The 23,463-nt window shown below is 41.8% G+C and overlaps 3 protein-coding genes across 3 annotated transcripts; all 3 read right to left on the bottom strand.

Annotated features, from left to right (window-relative positions):
- Positions 1-2,485: 2,485 nt before the first annotated feature.
- Positions 2,486-5,730, bottom strand: EDD37DRAFT_653510 (uncharacterized protein; the record flags this gene model as incomplete). Its single annotated transcript, XM_062818583.1, has 5 exons — positions 2,486-4,142; positions 4,191-4,458; positions 4,524-4,857; positions 4,960-5,136; positions 5,182-5,730. 5 exons carry the CDS (start codon positions 5,728-5,730, stop codon positions 2,486-2,488), a joined length of 2,985 nt encoding a protein of 994 aa, XP_062667103.1.
- Positions 5,731-8,931: 3,201 nt separating this feature from the next.
- On the bottom strand, positions 8,932-9,521 carry EDD37DRAFT_612661 (tetratricopeptide repeat domain-containing protein; the record flags this gene model as incomplete). Its single annotated transcript, XM_062815379.1, has 2 exons — positions 8,932-9,005; positions 9,029-9,521. 2 exons carry the CDS (start codon positions 9,519-9,521, stop codon positions 8,932-8,934), a joined length of 567 nt encoding a protein of 188 aa, XP_062667102.1.
- A 796-nt stretch (positions 9,522-10,317) lies between these two features.
- Positions 10,318-11,189, bottom strand: EDD37DRAFT_612660 (uncharacterized protein; the record flags this gene model as incomplete). Its single annotated transcript, XM_062815378.1, has 2 exons — positions 10,318-10,989; positions 11,040-11,189. 2 exons carry the CDS (start codon positions 11,187-11,189, stop codon positions 10,318-10,320), a joined length of 822 nt encoding a protein of 273 aa, XP_062667101.1.
- Between the last annotated feature and the right edge of the window lie 12,274 nt (positions 11,190-23,463).

Genomic DNA, 23,463 nt, shown 5'->3' with positions numbered 1-23,463 from the left:
GACGACAGACGAAATTTTGGGGTGATCGGCTGGTGAAAGACAGGCGCAAGTCCAAACCGGGACGCCCACCCTAGCTATGGCCCAGATCTTACAACTGGTCCGAAGCATAGTAATGAGCTACGAGACGAAAGTGAAAGGCCACCCAAGAGCGTACGAGCATAAGATCGAGGCATTGTTAAAGACATGCCAAAAAGATGTGGACCGTATTGTGGCGTTGGAGGCGCAGAATCAACGTAAGATGGAACTGATCAAGAATAGCACGAACGAACAAGTCAACATGACACAAAGCTGGGCCCAAGTGGTCGTAGGCGCGCCGCCGCGACAGTTTCTCGGCCACCACACCAGTGTCGCGACTGTCGCCCCTCAGACGCTCCGTTAACCCCAGTAGCTGAGCTTCTCAACCCTCCCATTTATCGCAAACAGCCATTGTGGTTGATCTCAGTCGGACCAACAAACGTGCGAGAGACTTCTCTCAGCTGAAAGATGAAGTTTACAAAGCGTAGAAAAAGGACGCGTGGAACCGGTTGAAGTGCGCGTGGATGCAGCACTCTTGGACGAAGCACTCGTAGTGAACATTGATTGATAAGAGAGGCCTTGCAGCAGGTGGAACTGAGCGAGGGCGGTTCGAGGCCTGAAATTTCAGTGGGTCGTCGGAGCTTTCATCTTGCGAGCGGGATATTCATATTTCAGCTTAATCCTCTGGTTCCCGCATCTCGTAGCTGGGACGATATGCCTCTCTCTTTTTGCATCCTTCGTTGTGCGTTAGGATGTGATAGACGTGGGTGGGTAACGTTGTGACAACAATACGCTACTTACCAGGGCCCAGACGTGCACACAGGTCTGAGTACTGGGCAAGGACCTTGGTAGCGCTACTTTTGTGGCTGGATGATCGGACCAATAAAGACCGTTTTCAAGCGCCCTCACGATATATAGAGACGTACTACGTGGTACCCCCTCATTGGCGGAACAATGGACATGAAAGGCAGGTTCCGTGAGGCGGCCGATGCATGAATGCTCCGTGGCAGTCCATGCGACGCGGACAGCTCTGCTAAAACAACGTCGCGATTCCCTTGCAAAGCCCCAGAGGCGCAACATGGTTGTCGGATCGAGTGGAAACGTTGCCAGGTGGCAGGGAAATGCGATGGGGTGCACTATAGGGTCTGCAAGTCCTGCTCATATCATCCGTGGGCAAACCCATTTTGAGGAGAGCAGCGAGGTGCATTAATCCTAGTCTTCCAAATACGAGAGAAAGGCTCCAATCACTCAATCATTCAATTGGTCAGCAGTGAAAAGTTCATGTCGTATGCGCTGCCGCAGGATTGCCTGACATCGCGAGTCAGTCTTTAGTAAATAGATTTACAGTAGCGAAGTATGAATGGAGACTTCGTCGAAATATCCTTCTACCCCTCACCACCTTGAAAGAGCGCATTTTGAAGGAAAAGGCCAACGAGGTCAAGACATCCGTTCTTGCAGGCCATCGATGCTCCTTGTTCTGTAAGTAAACGATGTGCGCATACCTTTGCCTTATCTCCGTAGCATCATGCAATACATGTATGTTGATGCCGTCCCAAAAGCGAAGCATGTACAGCATCGCAGGTCAGAGTAGGTCAGCAGGGTCTCAAAGAGGGGCAGCAGTGGTCCACCCGTCGTTAGGGCTTGATCACATGATTGGCGGTGCCCGGCGATGTTACGCAAACTAATCCACAGCAAACTTCAAGGCATTCCAAACTCCAAATCTATGGCGATCACTTTAGTATATCTTCGATTTGAAATTAATTGCTGGGGAAGGGTTTTTGGCCCCGCCCAAGCTATCACTGACTTCACTCGATCATTACACTCCGTTGCCTACCGTTCTTGTCTCATCTGTGGCTATCTTAATCTGATATATCATCCATCATTGCTTATTTCAGGATGGAGAGGAGCTATGAGGTGAGTGTGGAGATTTATTCAAGATTTCTTTGCTCAAGTGAAACAATTAGCACTACGGTATCTTAACGGAATGAAGGCAGGTGCTAGGAGGAGTATAGACGAAATGCGAGACTCTGAGGACATGATAAAATGGCTCGAACTCATTGGTCACTCGGTAGATCACCTTCTGATGAGGCGTATACTTGTGAGTCTTGCATGCTAAAGATCCTACGTCATCATATATAGCCTATAGATACGTAATATGCCTCTCGCAGTTTATCTCATTCTAGTAACGTCTGCGGGGTGTAACCGAAATGTGGGCTTCACGGAAATGTGCAACAAGAACATCGACATGTACATCACCATCTACACCTATGAGCTCGGATATTATATACTAACCGTACGACATGCCACTTTTAACTACATCATGGAAAAATGGGTTGCGAGCGCCCACATCTCCGCTTTGGGCGTGCCAAAATCAGAGACGGATGGTATCTCATGGAAGGGAGAAATGGGTTGGCTCTACAAGTGATTGAGAGTGACATTCGCCTAGAGTAATTTGGACCGCAAATTCCACTTAAGTTTGGCTATTGACGGCGCCATTGTCCACCAGCAGCTTGACCACCTCGAGGTCGCCTTCCATGGACGCTGCTTGCAACGCATTGCCGTAGAATCCACCCTGCGCGTTCACCTCGGCGCCCGAGTCCAAGCGCAGCTTGACCACCTCGACGTGGCCTCCCCATGACGCTGCTTGCAGCGCATTGCCGTAGAATCCACCTCGCGCGTTCACTTCGGCGCCCGAGTCTACGAGCAGCTTCACCACGTCGACGTGGCCTCCCATGGACGCTGCATGCAACGCATTGCCGTACTCTCCACCTCGCGCGTTCACTTCGGCGCCCGAGTCCATGAGCAGCTTGACCACCTCGACGTGGCCTCGGACTAACGCTGCTTGCAACGCATTGCCGTAGTATCCACCCTGGGCGTTCACCTCGGCGCCCGAGTCCACGAGCAGCTTGACCACCTCCACGTGGCCTACCATGGACGCTGCTTGCAGCGCATTGCCGTAGTATTGACTTGGTTCGTCAATCAAGTCCCCTAACATCATGGCCCGACGAGCTGCCTCCTCATCGCGTTCGCCCTGAGTTGCAAGAACGAGGATTTTTTTCACTACCGCGGTGAGACCAAAGGTACTTGCAACGACCAGAGTAGTCACCCAAGGCCTATTTCCCCACTTTGCTGAGTACCAGTAAACAGGAAACCACGTCTGAAAGTAGCTCTGACGAACATCACAGATTGACAGAACTGAACCAATCTCTCCATCCACTGACATGTGCTGGGACGCCCGATAATGCTCAGGCCATCTTGTAGAAGCATAGTTGAGCAGTGGATAACTGGAAATGTGGTTTTGGTATAGGTCTTGCCACTGGTATCTTTCCTCATGGTAATCCGACCACGGCATTCTCGTTTGAAAAACATCGAAAAGAAGTAGTGCGATGCAAATTTGGGCAACAGTATGTTCAGCTGAGACTAAGTCCAGAGAACGGTGCCATTTCTTCCTCGAAACGGACGACGTACTGTCGGTGCCATTCTTTATGTTTGATCTGAGGAGAAAGTCACGGGCGGTCTGGTGAATGAGAGATACCTTGGAATCACTGATGCTGATAAAGAATCCGCATACATTCCGAAGATTAGACTTTCGGATATCTTCAGGGTCGAGATCAAGATCTTCATATGACCGAACGCCCTTCGTTCTTGCTATCGCTACTGCGACGGCCATCTCGTCAACCGTCAGAGGACGTGTGGCCGCCAGAACGATCTGCAAGATAATGCGAGCAGCTTGTGGGTCAAGACTTCGATCGAGGATGTTTTCGTATGCTTCGGCGACAGATGTGGGAAGTTGCTGTAGCAGAGTCTCAATCCGTTTCACTGTTGCATGACTGGGAAATCGAAGTCGAATCTCCTCCATTACCAAATGCAGCCACAGATATGTCCGATGCTGCATTCCCTTCAAATGATTTGAAAGGAGGCAACGAGATGCAAAGTCGAGTCGGGGAACCACTTCTGGTATGCGCTGGTCGATAACAAGATTGATCTCTTGGCTGATAAGGTCGGATCGGTCGTCTCCTGCAAATTCAATGAAGTTGACCAGGGGGTCTAGAAGAGGAAACTTTCCGTTATTATCGTAATTTGGACGACTCGTGATGAGGAATTTGATTCGAGGTGCCTTAGGACCACTCAGTTTGGTGTCATTATAGAACTGACGGAGCTGATCGAGCAATTACTGTCTGGCATCCGCTTCACATTCATCCAAAGCATTCAAGAGACAGATTACTTCTCCTGACGATGTATCACCGGCTGTTGTCATGAGTAGGTTCCACAGAGGATAGAACATTGAACATAGTCCGGGTCCATTTGACTTGAAAGGCTGGTACGCGTGGCTAATCAAGCCCGATGCCAGATTTTGCGAATACAGCTGGTGGAGGATACCACATAATGCGTCCTCTCCCCGTTGTCGCCGCTCGAGGCCATCTTTGAAAAAGAAATAGTACACTGTCGATGTCATCAACTGCGTGGTGAGCAGCATTTCATCGATCAAAGCCCGCGACAAGACTGACTTGCCACAGCCGGGGCCGGTCGAGAGCCAAAGCAGGCTTGGTTCTCTAGAATCGCGCCATCGATGGAAACGAGGATCATCAAGGAACCATCGACAGGTGCCGGGCACACGTCTCGGATTGAAATTTTCTGTCCAGCGTAATCGGCAGCCAGACAATGAAGTATGTCTCGTCGAAGATCGTCCTCCCTGTCGGCAGCGCGAGTGGCAAGGACATCGCGCACGGCGTCGAGGATCTGTTGTTGGATCTTGCCAGACTTCTCCATGGTGCTGGTTTGTTGCTCCCACTGTGCTCTTTCATCCTCTTTGTTCAACAAAGCTTCATGCTTCTGACAGTACTAATCGGCATTGTCAACCTTCTTCAGAGAATCCATCCACTGACCAACTCGACTGATACTGTGTATACTGCGCACTACACTATTATGAGATAAGTGACAGACCATGGACGCTTGATATTCGAGAATATGAGAGTATAGCTGTGTAACTGCACTGCGGTATTCGTCCGCGGTAGTTCCACTGAGTAAACGAGTCCGTATATCGTACAGCCTTATCAACGAAGCGATGTGTTCAAGCACTTCTATCATAGCATCGCTCTCTTCACCTGAGGCTAAGGCCAACTGAACTCGTCAGCGACACACATAATATGCCATGACGTACTGTACCGGTAACAACATTGTGATGCCCGACCACGCTAGCGCCATATATGGTTGAGTACTAACAGCGCTGGCCACAATGTCCTTGCTCCATAGAATGAACTTAACAAGGCGTTCTCCATGTTCTCGGACTTTAACAGGCTTGCCAGCAATAGCGACAATCCACTGGCGGTCTTCTCGTCTGTCCAATCTTGCTTGAACAACAGAATGTATTTGATGTACTGAAGTGATGCCAGTAGCAGAGAGCTGTTCAAAAGGTTGCACCAGTCGAGGTTCTCGTTGTTTCAGCGTTTCGTATGCATCTCTCCATAACGATTCTGAGGACCAAGGAAGGGTAGGACTCGATTTAGGAAGGGTGCTGATAGAAGCATTCGGTGGTGGAGATGTCGGGTGAGCAGCAGTCGAGCGAGCAGCAGCAGTCGAGGGAGCAGCAGCAGTCGAGGGAGCAGCAGCAGTCGAGGGAGCAGCAGCAGTCGAGGGAGCAGCAGCAGTCGAGGGAGCAGCAGCAGTCGAGGGAGTACCTTGCCGTCGATGTACTAACCGCCTCAACCTTTCCATCCTGCCACCAAAAATTGGTCAGAAGACGCAAAGGGGTCCCGATCGCAGAACATCACAACCCCACAAGTTGTGGTAGTAATATGCAGGGGCATCTTGTGGAAGGGTTGCCTGCTACAATACAATGTGCCTGGTGTGTTGGGACTGCGGCTGAATCGTAGGTGTGAAGGGCTGGGCAGAGATGAGGCGACAACGCGTAATTGTGGCTATGCTAAACATAATTGGTTATCGCAGCGTTCCAGCGACACTCGGTGTTCAAGGCCACAGCCTTCCAAAAATATTAGGGAATGCCGCAGTACGTATTGTACTCCGTACTGTATTGTACTCCGTACTGTATTGTACTCCGTACTGTATTGCGACATACGATCAACACAGTCACAAGTCAGCAATAATAAAAGTCTACAATTGATGACGAATTGCACACCCCATAAGGTGCCGAAGTCATAAGACAGACATAAGGTCCTCCAATTCCTCACCGGCACAGCTCTCTCTGGGCCATTCAATCTCCTCTTCGCGTGACTTCTGCCTTGCGTCGGCCCTGGATTTTTCGCCTTACGCTGGCGACCGCTTCTTTTAGCAGTCTCCTTCCCTTCACGCTTCCTGATTGCTTCTTCGATATCCTCATAGCTCATTATCTTCCCTTTCCCATGACCATCGACTTCCTTGATGCTCGAATATTATTGGCATTTTTCTGCCTAGTCAGCCCGGAGTTTTCTTCAAAGAGGAGGTCGCGGGCGATGATGACCCGTTCGCTGGAAATGCCCAGCTCCTCAACACATTGCCGGATTTCTGGCCCAAGCGAACCGATAACCTGCTCAATATACTTACGTAGGAACATGACTTCGTCGAAGGTTACGGGGCTTCGTGGCGGCATCTCCATTTGTGGCTGAGGTTTGGCTACCGTGTTACCGCAGTCGAAAAATCGATAGGATCGATCCCGACATAATGTATTGCGCGGCGGCCATACCCGACAATCACCTTGTTAGGGAGACCTCGAAGATGAGGGGAGTAACTGGTTCGCAGGGATAAATGGGATAGCAGCGACGGCTCCTTGTAGCGCTTAAGGATTTCAGAACGTCAGAAAAAGAGCGTTACCACCTGTGTGGACATGCCTCAACGCCAGCCAAACGATGTTTCCCCGTGGACATCAGAGGCCCCATGACGCGCCGAGCAAGCTTTCCCTAGACCTCGGGGCACCTTACCCTCGAGGGCCTAGTCTATTTTGGGCGGATATTTGTCCTGCGGGTTTTTGTTGCATCCCTCGACCACAACAATTCAGATGGAGATAATGCTGAGCGGCTTAACTCAGCGAGTACGGAGAGGAGAATATACGGTACTATCGAGTAAGGTTTGCAACAGCAAGCAGGATATCCATACCTTCCGCCGGGCAACGAAGCCTCACCCCGGACAAACAGCTTTCCTCGAATCGACTCTCCTGGCGACAGTACGCGAAATCGATATCGCCAACACCGAGTCGATCTGCAACGCCCGAGCAGAGACTACAGAAGAGCAAAAAGAAGAGCGAAGCAAAATGTGTCGCAGCTCCAGAGCCCCAAAAAGGTGGAAAAGTTCCCACACTGAACCAAAAGAGACAAAGGGACTCTGTGCCACCGAATGGAATCAGCCAGGCGAGAAGCCGACATTCCAACCCAAGCCTCCATTTCATGATCACGCGATCGAAATACAGACACTCGCCTGTGGGATACAAGCTTCTTCATCTGGAAGCACCACCATCGATAGAAGAAATCAAAGAGACAGACGCCCAAGAGATAAATAAATTCTAGCCTCGGCGGATATAGCATGGGGAAGTGTTTATACCTCCTCATCTCGTCGAAACGCCCTTATAGCGTCAAGAAGCGACAACAAAATGCTCTTCGACGGAGCGCGCGTTTTCACCGGTTGACTGAGATGACTGAGACTCTATCAACATCCCGCTAACAGGCTCTACCATCTCCAGGCAGCGACGTTGAACATCTTCATGTAAGCCGGCCAACCCTTTCCTCTAATAGAAAATTGACTCGTGAGGGTGCACAGCCATCTCCTCCCCTTCCACCACCAGAGCCTCGGAAGCGGAAGCGGAAACGAGAAAACGAATGAGACGAGCCACCCTCTCAGAAGCGACCCCTGGCTCTGGTTATAGACTCCTCTGAAAACTCGGAGTCACAAGCCATCAGTTACGGGGAGCTGAATCTCTTGAACCCCTTTGAAATGACACCAGAAACTTCCGATGTGACCCAAATGTCGGAAGGCGACCTCTAAGAAAGCCAGAAGTGATGAGACTCGGTTTTCACATGACAGGAGACCATCTGGAGACAGAAAGGTGGGATTGTCAAACGAAACCTCGTTTCGATGGTGTTACTCTGGCTATTGCCCGTCGCCGGCAACCACCCATCACCTTCGCTGCCGGAGGCCACATTCTCATCTCCCGAACATTGTTGGGGATCCAAATTTTTGTTGTTGGGCTGGCGGAGCTATCCACAGCCGAAAGGACTTGACCCGTAGGCCAAGAATCTCTCGTAGGATCAAGGGTGTAGCCTAGATGGATCGGACACAGTGTAGGGTCAGGTGGGGAACAACGATTAGCTTAGACGTGTAAGCTAACAATGACGTGTGACTTGTCTTGATGCCCTACTCTTTCCGTGGGGCAGCCGGTGCTAGAACTAAACTCTGTGTGCGCATCTTTGTTCGCACATGGGAGAAAGATCCAGTGAGTCTCGAAATCCTCTCCCTGCAGATCGCGAATCCCATAGAAAAGACCGAACCAATTTTGATGACGAAGATTCTGGAAAAACAGTGTTATGCCGCCATGGAGGAAGCAGATTCCGTTGTAGCTTCCGGATTGGTACGCTCGATGGCCAATGCTGCTGCGAGGTCGTCTGCGGACGCAAAGGACCGTTCGGTCCAACAGGCTCCGATAATGTGACTTAGCCATACGCTATCTGTTGAAGGTAGAGTCCCTCTGCTTGGCCAAGAATAAGGTTCTCCAGATTTCCAGTCTTAGAGGAGGTCAAATTTGTAGTGCTGCCCGGTGACAACTTCGAACATAACTGTCCCAAAGTGTCCACTGTCGGTCATGACGGACTGGGATTGTCAGGAGGATTGACAGTATGACAGACAGCATATCGTCAGACGTTGTTGATTCTGTTAGCCAAGTAAGCGTACAGGCAAAATCCAAGAAAACAAAACAGAGATGACACGTGATACTCAGGTAAGACGTACGCCGTGCGGAAATTGAGGTTCAAGGTACGCACCCGCCGCTGCTGTATCAATTCCAAAACCTGAACGAGAAGAACGTTCATACCTTGTTGGGGATTTATTGATGTTATAGCACTCTCAAGGTGTCGACATCGCTCGTGTGAAGAACCCCAAACCTTCTTCAGTCCCGCCAGTGCTCGTTGAAACAGCTCTGTCACCTCCACAGGCTGACCTTGCAGGACCAGGAAGTGAGCGAGATTTTCACAAGTGTTGAGCGCACGCACGTATTGATCGACAAGGTCTTCACCTAAAGCCTTCTCGTAGCCTTGCCATGCCGGCCGGTACATTGCCTCTGCCTGCTCCAGCTTTCCTTGATCATCGAAGAGGGTGCCCAGATTGTTGACAGTGTCGAGCGTCGTGGTGTGCTCCTTGCCGAGCGCTTTCTCGAAGCCGTGCAGTGCTCGCTGGTACATCGCCTCTGCCTGTGCCAGCTTTCCTTGATTCCGATAGAGGAGGCCTAGATTATTGACCGTGTCGAGCGTCAAGGCGTCGTCCATACCGAGGCCCTTCTCGTTACCTTGTAATACCCGCTGATACATCGCCTCTACCTGCGACAGCTTCCCTTGATCAGCGTGAAGAAAGCTCGGATTCATTAATCGTAATGATCGACGAAATGAGGCCGAGAACGAGGCTCGCCTCGCCGATGCCAGACATACCGACTTCGCGACGTTGGCTGCCTTCGACCAAGAAAAGTCTCAACTTTTGGATGACGTGACGATCGTGGGAGAATTTCGGTTTGCGGTTCTAAGAGAGACGTTTCCCAGGATGCGCCAGTATCAGCGACCGTGAATGCGCCCGCCAAGACTAACGAATGTATTTCCTGCCAGCGGCTCATGTTAACGTATACAAGATTTTAAGTCGAAACCATAGTAGAGCATTAGAGATGGTTTGAGGAGAAGGACATTGAGAAGTGCTCGATCAGGCTGAAAGTGCAGCTGAAACTCGAGGCCTCGTAGCTTGCAGGTCGAGATCCCGGGGACGGCGGAATCAGCAATCGTGAAAGGTAGGCGTCGGAAGACTCTTACTACGCAATTCATCATGTGACATCCTGATCACTCACGAAGAGTTTATTTATCCGGACATGAGCAGTGTCCTTTACGAAGTTAGGCTTTACGCCAGGTAGAGCATTTACACTCTCTTCTTCCATCCTCCGTTGCTGGCTTGGCTTCCTGCTCTGACCATTACCTTGGCGATCGACATCGCTACATTGTGCCAGAAGTCGCGCGCAAATCTAGGCTACAGCAAAGGTCTTATTCCGTAGGCTATATCAAAAACGTAGGGCGAATGTCGCAAATTTCTAGAACTGGTTAATCGAGGATCGCACCCTGCGCCGAATTACTTCCGTGGTGCCAGGACCACGAACCAACGCGATCGCACGGCAGCTTCAGAACGTTCGGGAAACCGAGCGAAGATCCACGGCCAAGACTTGCCCAGACGCCGCCACCGTGTCAAGTTATCATCCTCTTCTGCCGTCCACTGACCTCGCTTCGTTCGCCGCAAAACCGTTTCACCTTCGCTCGGACGATAGTCGCTGCTCGCGTCTAGATCGGGCGACTGTCTCCCTCTCCTCCCAGCGCGATATCGTCTTAGATCATCCACCCCACTAGAACGTCGCGATATCGTAGCCGTCAGGAGCCAATAACGGTCGGGCGAAAGCGGTTTAATCGAGATATTGGCCAGGCTAGCCGGTTGGAAACCGTTTTCAAGTGCCCAAGCCCTAGGGGAGTGGAAGACGTTCTGAAGGTCGGCTGGAGTAGCGATAATGGCGGTTATGAAGGCAGCATCGGCGGGTGTCACGGGTTGGACGCTTATACTTTCTAACCCTCCTTGGTTCTGCCCCTGTTCACGGGGGCTGTTCCTAGATTCGCCGACATTCAACGGCGTAGCAAGGTTCGCGGAATACTCGCCCAATGTTAGGCCAGGTACAGTTTTGTCTTCGCAGTCTAGACTAGAGCCGCGATCGGCGAGGGTCTGCTCGCTCTCCGCTCCGTGAGCGAGATTAGATGGCTCAACTAATGGCAGAGTTCCCTAGCCCAAGTCTGGCTTATAAAACTGACTTTCCGTTCGATGATTTCGAGGAACAGAGCCTTCCGCCTATATTCGATGGGAGTGGGACGGTGTCTTGTTAGATCCACCTTCCACACGTTGTCGATAAGAACCTTGGGAGTACAAACCAGATTCACTTTCGTATCGTCGTTTACGGCCATTGAGATGTCCAACAACATGCCCGCCAGGCCGCGGAGATGCCATCCGTTGGCCGACTCCGTTCGGTGTTTCTGCAGCGTTCGCAAAATGAGCGCTAGGGGCACTCACACTCCGCTCGGCTTGGGCAGAGGGGCGATAAGAAGGAACCATCACCTCAGCCAAGGGTTTATAACACGAGGATAGTGGGCAGCATCGCTACGCAGACGGTACCGCTGTCAGCTTTAGCTAAGGGCTATTTAACTAGGTAGTAGGGTCAATAGCGTCAAGATCGGTCCATAGGCTAGGGCTTCCGGTACCGGGAAAACTCTCGCCTAGTGAATTGATGACAAAGTCGTCGCGAGTCTCTATGCCCTGCGATATTTTGTTCTGGGTAAGGCCGTTAGGATTTTCGTCGGATATAGAGGGTCGTGAGGGCTCCAAATCCGGGGATGCACTAGAAAAGAGACTGTATAAATCGTCGTCGAGACCTTCAGCGAGAGCACCGTCGTCAGTCTGAGCAAGAGAGAAGTCGTCGTGTAGGGATGTAGCTCCTGAGGCGCTCCCATTAACCTGGACGTCGTGTAGAGAGGTGCGCTAGGTTTCATGAACTAAGGTTTCTGCGTATCGGCTCTCTAAGCTTATCGGCTCTAGAGTTAGGCTATTAGTGAACTCATCGTCGATATAACCAGAGTGATACGGAGCAGTTCAGGCTTACCAGAGTAGCCTACAGAAGTCGTATAGGAGTGTTCCTAAAGCCGCGTTTCAGACACCGGTGTTACGGTCTGCGGCTCGACGTTGTGAGCGTATTCTCGGATGGAGGAAGCCCCGGGCCTGGCCGGTGCGGCACGCACATGTCGCTTAGAGCGAAACCGAGCTTTAGAAGGGTCCTCGAAGATGACGTTGTCCATACGGAGGGCGCGTGGAAAATTGGAGGTGTACAGAGATTTGCGTGTCCTCGAGGCTAGGGGACTTACTTTGGAGCGTGAAGGAGAGACGGTCCCGACAGGAAACATTGGAATAGCTTCCTAATATAGGCTTTGGGGGCGCCGGATGCTTTAAAAGAGTTGCGTTGCTGGATTGTAGATTGAGAAGGGACTTCGAATCCCGCGACGAATCAGGAGATGAAGGCCTCGCACCTGAAAGCCGAATGCGAGGACGCAAATCTCGCCCTATAGTCATACACCGCCCATGCCACCCCTGGGTGGGTCCAAAACCATCAATCTGCCGTCGTCAGCTTTCCCCTACCGCGTGCTCCGTACGTCGAAGGGGCTGTGACGGTGGTGAAAGGCTCCTAAATATCCCAGAAGGATCGTCCAGAAAACACGTAACCAAGGTCTCTCAAGACCGATTACGTACAGCGATCCATAATGACAGGTAGAATACACGGTCGGAAACTTATAGAGATCCTACCCTCGAGCAAATTCAGCTGATCGTCCTCCTCACCCATGGGGCGGTGTCTCGCGGTGTTTCACCATGTCGTTCGATAGCCGGGCCGAAAGGCACTACACGCCGACCGCTACGAAAATCTTCGGATCCTCTAGAGCGGCTGACATGCTCCCGGGTCCTAACTAAGGGCATGGTTCTTAAGTGCACCGCACATCCGAAGGCCATGCGGACCCAAATAGGGGCAGTGTACTAGTGGCCAGGGATTCTGGATTGAGACTTGGCGAATAACCAGGTCGAGCAAGGAAGGGTGATTTAGGCCCTTATTAGAGCCCTGACTGGCGCCAGCCCGTAAGTCCCGATTAGGCGTCCCGTGAATCCTAGCCGTTGTCGTCGTTGCAGCAGTCTCTTTGTCGAGAGGTCCTGCAATGTCACCCCTTCCCCCTTCCTCGGGTGCAAGTTCTAGCCGAAGTTTCTTGAACCGGACGGGTGCGGAAGGTCAGGTTGGTCTATGAGGAGGAGTCGGCACGCTTCTGAGAGGTACAGTTAAATGATCGGCTCTCCTAGAGATAGGTCGGTGCTAGGTCGGTCCTGCGGTCTTCGATTGTGATGCTGTAGATACCTACAGCGAGGATAGAGTGAGGATAAATTATAAGAGCGTTATCGAATCAATAGGTCTAAAGCTTAAGGGACCGTTCATAGGCGGAATCCGAAGAGGGTATTCGGTCAAACGTCCAAGTCGTGAATACTAGCTCTGGTCATCATTCTCTGCTAGGTTTCGAGCATATGCGTCCAGGCACCCAAGGACCCCCAAGGACCCTGGGCTAGCTGAAAGATAGGGCGATAGAAGAAGGAGCTTGGCCCTTAAGGAACGACGACAAGCGCCACGATAGAGTCCAGGACCTTGCTCGCTATGAGGTAGAGGGACGGGGAAGAAGAAGAGAGGCCCGTCAACCAACGGATCGTTTCCCTGATGGATCGATTCGAATTAGACGGGCGCTTCTAAGCTCTGAACCCCTAACGCTAACTTCTCGGCATTAATACTAGGTGGGTGGGTAAGTCGAGTAACTTTTGGTCGTCGCGACTACGAAGCAATATCCTAGCCCCTAGCTAATAACCTTTCCCGTTTTCGGAACGGTATAGGGTCGGGGGCGAGGACGAGCGAAGGGCGCGAGGGTCAGCGTAGGAAGAGAGTCGACAGAACGGCGAGGGACGACGATCTTTTATAAAGAAGCGGTCGAGCGCGGTCGGAGGAAAAGCGGCGAGAGGCCCGAACGGTCAGCACTAAACCCGGAACGGCCACACTTTCCTCGAAGGGGCCGATACCAAACCGGATCGAGGCCCTCAAAGCGGCGCCATACCGTATCGACGTGAAAGCGAGTCCTCTATATCGCGACATAGACTATTATTATATTTACTTTAAATAACTACTTTCTTTTATTTTATTATTAATTTAATATCTATAGCTATTAGTATTTCTATTTAAGGCGTTATATATATTAAGATTTTATCTCGTTCCTTAAGTATAGCTATAGATTTTAGTTAGATATTCTTTATATAATTTAGTTAATAGTTAAGTATATTTACTATAGCGTTCTCTTTTCCTCGAATATAGTATATTCTAAAATCGAATAGTATAAGTATCTTAGTTTATCGAACTTATTATTTATTAAGTTATTTTATCGTTATTTAATAGAGTAAGTTTTTATAGTTAGTATAAACTTAAGTAAAGTACTTAATATCTTCTAAATATACTTTTTTTCTTAAATACTTTAATAATAGTAAGTAGCTTCTTATTATATATATTATAATTAAGTTTCGATTTAGTTATTTTTCTTAAGTAATATATAATAGTATAGTATTTTTCGTTAATACTCTTTTATATAAGGCGAGCGCTAGTAGCTTTATTTAATATATTTATTTCTATATTAGTTTTATACTTTAGATTAAATATCGCGAGTATAAAGATATTAGTAATAACTTCTTTAAGTTTCTCGAATACTTCTTTATATTATAGTTCGAATAGAAACTTCGTTTTCTTCTTTATAAGATTTATTAATAATATAGCGACTCTTAAAAATTCTTCGATAAATTTTCGATTATAATTAATAAGTTTAATAAAGACTTATATCTTTATAATATTAATTAGTTATAGCTATTTTTAAATAAACTTAATTCTTTTCGAATTAATTTCGATACTTTTATTTAAGATAATATATTCTAGAAAATATATATAGTATTTATAAAACTTATATTTACTAAATTTTATAGATAGATTTTTTTATTTAAGTTATTTTAAGATCTTTTAAATATACTATATATATTCTTTAAATATAGTTAAGAATATAAGTATATTATCGAGATATATTATTATAAAATCGTCGAGATATTCTCTTAGCGTATTATTAATTAGTTCTTAAAAAGTAATCGATATATTAATTAATCTAAAGAGTATAATTAAGTACTTATATAATTCTAAGTAGATTTTAAAGGCTATCTTTTATTCTTCGCCTTTCTTTATCTATACTCGATAATAAATATTTTATATATTAATTATAATAAAGTATTTAATACTTAATAATTTATTCTATAGTTTATCGATATATAGTTATAAATATTAATTTTTTTTATAATCGTATTAAGTAATCGATAGTTAATATATACTCGAAACTTTCTATTCTTTTTTAAGATAAATAGTACTCTATATACTATAGAAGATTTAGATAGTCGAATAAAATCTTTATTCTCGTGTTTTTCGATATAGTTCTTAAGAAAGTTCTTTTCTTTCTTAAAGAGTTATCGAAGCTACTTATTATACTTCGATACTTTTTTATCTTTAAGCGATATTTTATAGTCTTATAGTTTATACTTTAGTAATATAACTAAGTCTTTTCTTTTCTTAAAGAGATTTATAAAGTTTTTATATTCTTTCGAGATCTCTTTTATTATATTAGCGAGAATCTTTCGATTTAGTTTTATCTATATTACTCTAATAAGTAATCTTAAGAATAATTAATTTTCTTTTCTATTTTCGTAACTATAGTTAAAAAATATAAGAGTTCGTTCTTACTAGTTTATTACTATATTACGAAACGATCTTAACTAGGTTATGACTAGTCAAGATACTCTAAGACCTAAGAAGGTTTAGCGAAGCCTACTTAAGCGTTACGTAATAATACGTAACTACTTTATTAATCTATATACTTTATAGAATAGAGTAATAAATTATATAAATTAACTATACTCTATTACTTTATATACTCTATAGGATAAAGTAACGAGTTATATAGATTAAACTAAGATACTACGACTATATAGAAAGAGTACTTCTTATAGTTATAGTTCATAGTTAACTTCGTTAACGATTATACCTATACGTTTAAGTATTGATTAGTCTCGCTTAAGATACTCGACGTACTCTCTTACTACTATACCTTAATACTTCCCTCTACTTAAGAACCCCTTATCTCGTAACACTAAAGTAAAGCGATTTATAATACTTTAACTACCCTCTAAAGAACATATTAGTACTATAGCTAGCTTTAAGCAAACCGTTCGTTCGCTATTACTAATAGAATTAATTAAATCCTCGGCCCCATAAGGAGCTAGGATCTATAGAGATAACCGTAAGAAGAGTAACCTTAAAGTAAAGTACTTTTATAGGGATAGGGCTAAGCTTAGTATATTCCTTATATAACTTAAAGTAGTGTTTACACTATAACGAGATAGGTATAATATATATACCGATAGAGTCCTATACGCTAGACTCTATATAAAGGGCTTAGCCTCCTACTAGTTTAAACTAGTTATAGTAGATTATCTTATAATATATTTAGACTAATAAGATAAGGAAACTAAGGCTATCTTCGATAACTTTAATATTTTCGAAGCTCGACTTAAATAAATCTTTAGTATACTAGGAGAGGAATAAGTAGTAGCCTAACGTATTTAATAACTCCGATAGACTAGATTAGTAGTCTAGTATTATACGTTATTTTAAAGGCTTACTACTAAACTCGATTAGGAATCGAATATCTTTATATTAGCTTATTACTTAGGGTTAAAGAATTCGATTAAAGATAAAATAGGGATCGAACGACTAAACAAATATAAAAAACTAGTCGCTAAATCTATTAAGATCGATAACTAGCTCTACGAACGAGCGATAGAAAGGAAAGAATTCCAAGGAAGAACTAGTAGGATATTCTATTAAAAGAAGAACTATTACTAATCCTATAGAGACCCGATAGACTTAGATAATATAGAATATAGCTAGTCCTCACGACTAAAAGGTAGGTTCTAACGCTAAGGCCAATCTCCTAGGGAGCGAGAGAGACGCAAGAAAGAAAACCTATACTATAGTTATAGAAAATCCGGATATAGGGCGCGGGAATACGATACCCGCCTATAAGGACTATATATAATAAACGATATAGCCGGTATTGGAGAAATAAAGGCCGATACTCCAATAAAAGAAGAACTCGAATATAGGGTACAAAATAATGAACGTACTTAGAAAGCTAGTAGCGCCGAGAAAGTATAGAAGGAGTCGGAAAAGACTTAGGGAGAAGAAGCGCTCTCACTACTATAAGTTAAACGTAGTAAAGAGGTTACTATAACTATAGGGACCTATTATCTAGGAAGTATAGATAACGAAGAAGCCAATAAATACGAAATAATCGATAAATATAAAGTAGAGTTATAGACCTTCTATTTTAACGACCTTTATACTATTTATCGACCCTTTAAGGAATAGTTAGGATAGTTCTCTTACGGAAAGAAAACTAAAGCAAAGACGAATAAATTTAGAAAAGCTTAATAAGATACGCTTATAGTTATAGAATAAGAAGATATTCCTTATTAGAAAAAGTATAGGGTAATTATATAAGGTAAGTATATTATAGTTATCTTAATACCGTACTAGTTCGAGATACCTTATAATAGATATTATATAGAACTAGGACTAAACTTATATAGAGGAACTTATCGAAGATTTAGTTTATATACTAATCTCGAAGGAAAAGAAGAAGTAGTTGTATTAATACGCTATATTATAATAAGATACGATCAATAACGAATCTATATATATAACGTAGTAAGAGAAAATCGATACGACTTCCTATTCGCTCTATTAGACGATATAGATATAAATAGCGAATATAAGGAAGTACTCTTAGATAAGACTAATCTACGAGAAGTAGAGAATATTCTAAGATAGAGAGGAACGATAGTAGTTATACGAATAAAGTACTAAGTAAAAGAATCGTACTAGTATTAAGATTAATATATATAGAAGTATCTTCTTTATAATCTAGAAGGGGAACTATAAGAAGAAGATAAGTATATTATCTTATAGAGATACTACGACTATAATATAAGAAGCCTAGTATATTATCACTAAGTAACTAATAGTTACTAGTTTATATTTCCCTTTAAGAAAGAAAATACCCTTACTCGAGAAAACCTAATTAAGGAAATAGTCGTTAAGTACTACGTCTAAGAAACTAGCGACTATAAATTGATTATTAAGACTTACTTCTAGGAAAAAGATAAGTAGTAGAGAAGAACTATTTAAAAAATTTAATTTAAAAACTAAAATATAACTAGAATATAAATTAATCGGAATTCCGAAATGTCGAAACTAACTATACGAAGATAAGGAAAATACGTATATACACTAAATAAAAGAAATAGGTACGTACTACTTTATAACGACGAATATCTTCTTAGACGAGAATAACGACGACAAATTATTATAAGAACTAATAATAATAGAAGAAACCTAGTAAGATACTAATTTAATTAAATTTATAGTTACTAAAGCTATACAACAATTATAAATTATCGTTATATAGTATTAAAGAATTTCTATATACTAAAGATAAAATTATCCCTAAGAACGATAATACTTATATATAATATTCGATCTAGAAGCGTAACTAAAAGAATACGCTAGAACTATTATTCTATAGCTATATTAAAATACTAATTATATATAAGTATTAGAGATATATATATATCGAGAAGATAATAATAAAAAGATCGAAATTAAGCTACTAATCGAGGTCGCTAAGATCGTCTATAAAAGAGACGACTCTATAATATACGATATAATAAAAAACGACGAGAAGAAAGCTTAACGAGATAAAGCTCTCTTTTAGAAAAGCCTTAGGATCTATTCGCTATTTCTTATCCTTAGTATTTAATACTATTAGTCTTCGACGCTATATTAGCCGATAAGGAAGTATAGGTAATAATAGATTACGAAGTAAATTAGAACTATATATTACTATAGCTTATAGAACGATTATAAAAATAATATCGATAAAAAGCGAAACTTTATTTACTAAATATAGTAGATAGAATACTCGTTAAGTACGACGAAGAGTAAATTCGTAGAGAAATTCGAGACGTTCGACTCGAAATCGAAGATTATATCGAATAAATTAATCTCGATATTATATTAATTAAATACGATATAATACTAAGAATAAAATAGCTTTAGAAATAAGAATTAGTAATAAACTAGTAAGAATAAACTCTTACGTTTCCTTACTATAGTTACGAAAATAGGAAAGAGGATCGATTATTCTTAAGGTTATCTATTAGAGCAATATAGATAAGACTAAACCGAAAGATTCTCGCTAATATAATAAAAAAGATCCTAAAAGAATATCGAGACTTTATAAACCTCTTTAAGGAAAGAGAAGACTTAACTACATTACTAAAGTATAAACTATAGGACTATAAAATATCTCTCGAAGATAAAAAAGTATCGAAGTATAACGAGTAGCTTCGATAATTATCTAAAAAAGAAGAAGACTTTCTTAAGAACTATATCGAAAAATATAAGAAGAAAGACTTTATTCGACTATTTAAGTCTTTTATAGTATACGAAGTACTATTTACTCTAAAAAAGAATAAAGAACTTCGAGTATATATTAACTATCGACTATTTAATACGATTATAAAAAAGAATCGATATTCGTTACTATATATCGACGAACTATAGAATAGATTATTAAATACTAAATACTTTATCGTAATTAATATATAAGACGCTTATTATCGAGTATAAATAAAGAAAGGCGAAGAATAAAAGATAGCCTTTAAAACCCGCTTCGGATTATACGAGTACTTAGTTATACTCTTTAAATTAATTAATATATCGGCTACTTTTTAAGAACTAATTAACGATACGCTAAGAGAATATCTCGACGATTTTATAATAGTATATCTCGATAATATACTTATATTCTTAACTATACTTAAAGAATATATATAGTATATTCGGAAGGTCCTAGAACGACTTAAATAAAAAGATTTACCTATAAAACTTAATAAATACGAGTTTTATAAATATCGTATATACTTTCTAGAATATATTATCTCGAATAAGAGTATCGAGGTTAATTCGAAAAGAATTAAGTCTATTTAGGAATAGCTATAACTAATTAATATTATAGAGATATAAGCCTTTATTAAACTTATTAACTATAATCGAAAATTTATCGAAGGATTTTTAAGGGTCGCTATACTATTAATAAACCTTATAAAGAAGGAAACGAAGTTTCTATTCGAACTATAATATAAAGAAGTATTCGAGAAACTTAAAGAAGCTATTACTAGCGCCTCTATACTCGCGATATTTAACCTAAAGTATAAAACTAATTTAGAGATAAATATATTAGACAAAGCTATCGAGGCCCGCCTTATATAAAAGAGTAACGACGAAAAATTCTATATAATCGTATACTACTTAAGGAAAATAACTAGACTAGAACTTAACTATAATATATATAATAAGGAACTACTAGCTATTATTAAAGTATTTAAGAAATAGAGAGTATATCTAGAAGATACGAAGTACTCTATCTAGATCTATACTAACTATAAAAACTTACTCTATTAAATAATAATAAAATAACTTAATAAACGATAAGTTCGGTAAGCTAAGATACTCGTATTATTCGATTTTAGAATATACTATATTCGAGAAAAAGAGAACACTATAGTAAATATACTTAGCCGCCGGCTAAATTATATAAAAGATATCTAACTAAAATCTATAGCTATACTTAAGGAACGAGATAGAGTCTTAATATACGTAACGCCTTAAATAGAAACATTAGTAGCTATAGATATCGAATTAATAATAGAATAAAAGAAAGAAGTTATTTAAAGTAAATATAATAATAAGATAGTAAAATATTTAGGAATTAAAAAAACTATTAAACTCGTTACGAGAGACTTTATCTAAAAGGGAATACGAAAGGACGTAACGAAGTATATTAAGAACTATAATATATACTATAAAGTAAAGTACGTATAATATAAACTATATAGCCTACTATAAATATAGTAAATACTAAAGGAAGTATAGTTAATAATCGTACTAGATTTTATTACGAAGTTACTAAAATCTATAGAGCCCCTTATAGGCGTGAACCTTAATAGTATATTAGTAATAAACAATATCTTAATAAAGTATATATACTTTATACTATATAAAGAAGTATCGATAGCGAAAGATCTAGTATATTTACTATATAAAATAATTATCGCGCAATATAGAATACTAAAGGAAATATATTTAGACTAAGATAAACTATTTATATTATAATTTTAGTAATTATTTATAAACTTATTAAGAATATATTAAAAGATATTAATAGTATATTACCTATAATTAGACGAATAAATAGAAAGAACTAACTAAACCCTAAAATAATACTTACGATATTATATTAATTTCTAGTAAAATAACTAGGTTTAACTACTATCTATTATATAATTCGTATTTAATAATAATGCTTTAGTTACGAAAATATTACTATTCTACGCGAACTATAGAAAACACTCGGATATCTCTAGAAACTTAAGAGGTATTAAACCAATAATAAAAAGAGCGAAAACGTTAGTCGATAAACTATAATAACTATATAAAATACTATAAGAAGAACTAGAAAAAATATTAAAGAAAATAATAATCTAAGTAAATAAGAAAAGATCTAAGGGACTAGACTTCCAAGAAGGGGAGATAGTCTATATATTACGAAAAAACATTAAAATATAGCGACTAAGCGATAAATTAGATTATACTAAGATTAGACTATATTAAATCAATAGGAAATAGAGGCTAGTAATATTTAAATTAGATTTACTAAGGGGAATAAATATTTACCTTGTATTCTATAAGTTACTCCTTAAAAAAGTACTACCTAACGCTAAACTAGGACTAGTATTAATATATAAAGAAACATAGTAATCGCTATACGACGTGAAAAAGATATTGGATTGCTAACTTATCGATAATAAACTATACTACCTAATTAAATAGTTAGGATACGACGACTCTAAAAACACTTAGGAACTAAAAGAATATTTAACAAAAAATATAATCTAGAAATACTACCGAGGATCGAATATAAGACCAAAAAAGATTTCACCGTAGGCCACCGTCTTACTAAACACAAGACGGTAACGCACGAAAGATCCTATAGGGAATCGAACTCCACGCAACGACCAAAACCGTTATACCATGAAAGACCAAGTTAGGAGTCCTCGTGAAATAAGCCTTATAGCCACTTCAACAAGAAGGATTCCTAACAGAAAATCGAGAAATACTAAATATCAATAAAACGTTCACTCACCCAGAAACTTCGATACTATCTGGGCCCGCACTCGACAAAACCAATAAAGAATCGTCCCAAGAAAAGTCGAGTTCCGACATCAACGCTAATTCGGGAGGGTCATCGGAAGAAAACAAATCCAACTCATCCAGAGCACGCGACTCCTAAACTACTATCTACTCTTGACGTTCATGGATACGCTCTAACTACTTATCCAACTGCTCTTGTTGCTGCTACATAGCTAGTAGCTCCTACGCCAACGTGCGTATCTTAGCACGTGCATCTATCTTCCTTTTACGCAAATCAACCTTTTACTCCTTTAGAGACTCGAATTCGGCCTCTGAGAAAGTGCCGCCGTACACCACATTCTTTCGCGTACATAATATATAACGACCACAACCTTTCTAGACAACATAAATCGATCTGACTCTATATACTAAGGACACGAGGCCATTGTTAGAAACCCAAGACGTTCGATACGCTCGGCAAGGTTTTTGCGACGATCGGTAGAGGACGATTTTGACGGACGCTTAGAAACACGGCTAGGAGGCATAGTTAGCCATGATAGGAAAAGAAAAGAGAAAAAACAAGGCACGATAGCTATAACCACCTACCTTATATACGTTAGGGACAACGAACGTCGAAGGAGGGGGCGAATATTACGAAACGACCTTGACTAGGTCATGACTAGTCAGGATACTCTAAGACCTAGGAAGGTCTAGCGAAGCCCGCTCAAGCGTCACGTAATGATACGTGACTACTCTATTGATTTATATGCTCTATGGAATAGAGTAATAGATTATATAGATTAGCTATACTCTATTACCCTATATACTCTATAGAATAGAGTAACGGGTTATATAGATTAAACTAGGATACTATGGCTATATAGGAAGAGTACTTCTCATAGTTAATAAGGGGGATTATACTATTACGAAGGCGTATAGGTCAATAGTATTACTTAATATAATAGGGAAGATATTCGAAATCGTAATGGCGCGTAGAATCACGGAATTAGCGGAAACAAATAGTCTTCTCCCCGACTCTTAAATAGATGCTAGAAGAGAAAGGTCGACGATTATAGCGCTTTAACTCCTTATCGAATAGATATATACGATTTAGAATCTTCTAGGGAGGTTACGAGTAGCTACGATACTTTATATAAATATTATAGAGGTATTCGATAATATATCTCGTATACGTCTTATTTATAATCTTAGGAAGAGACGTCTCCTAAGCCTAATCGTTAACTAGGTCAAGAGCTTTCTAGAGGAAAGGACTT

Source organism: Exophiala viscosa (assembly GCF_022695815.1).
Source record: "Exophiala viscosa unplaced genomic scaffold EDD37scaffold_11, whole genome shotgun sequence".
NCBI lineage: Eukaryota > Fungi > Ascomycota > Eurotiomycetes > Chaetothyriales > Herpotrichiellaceae > Exophiala > Exophiala viscosa.
The sequence above is the reverse complement of the archived record's forward strand: the minus strand, read 5'-3'. Positions and strand labels throughout refer to the sequence as shown.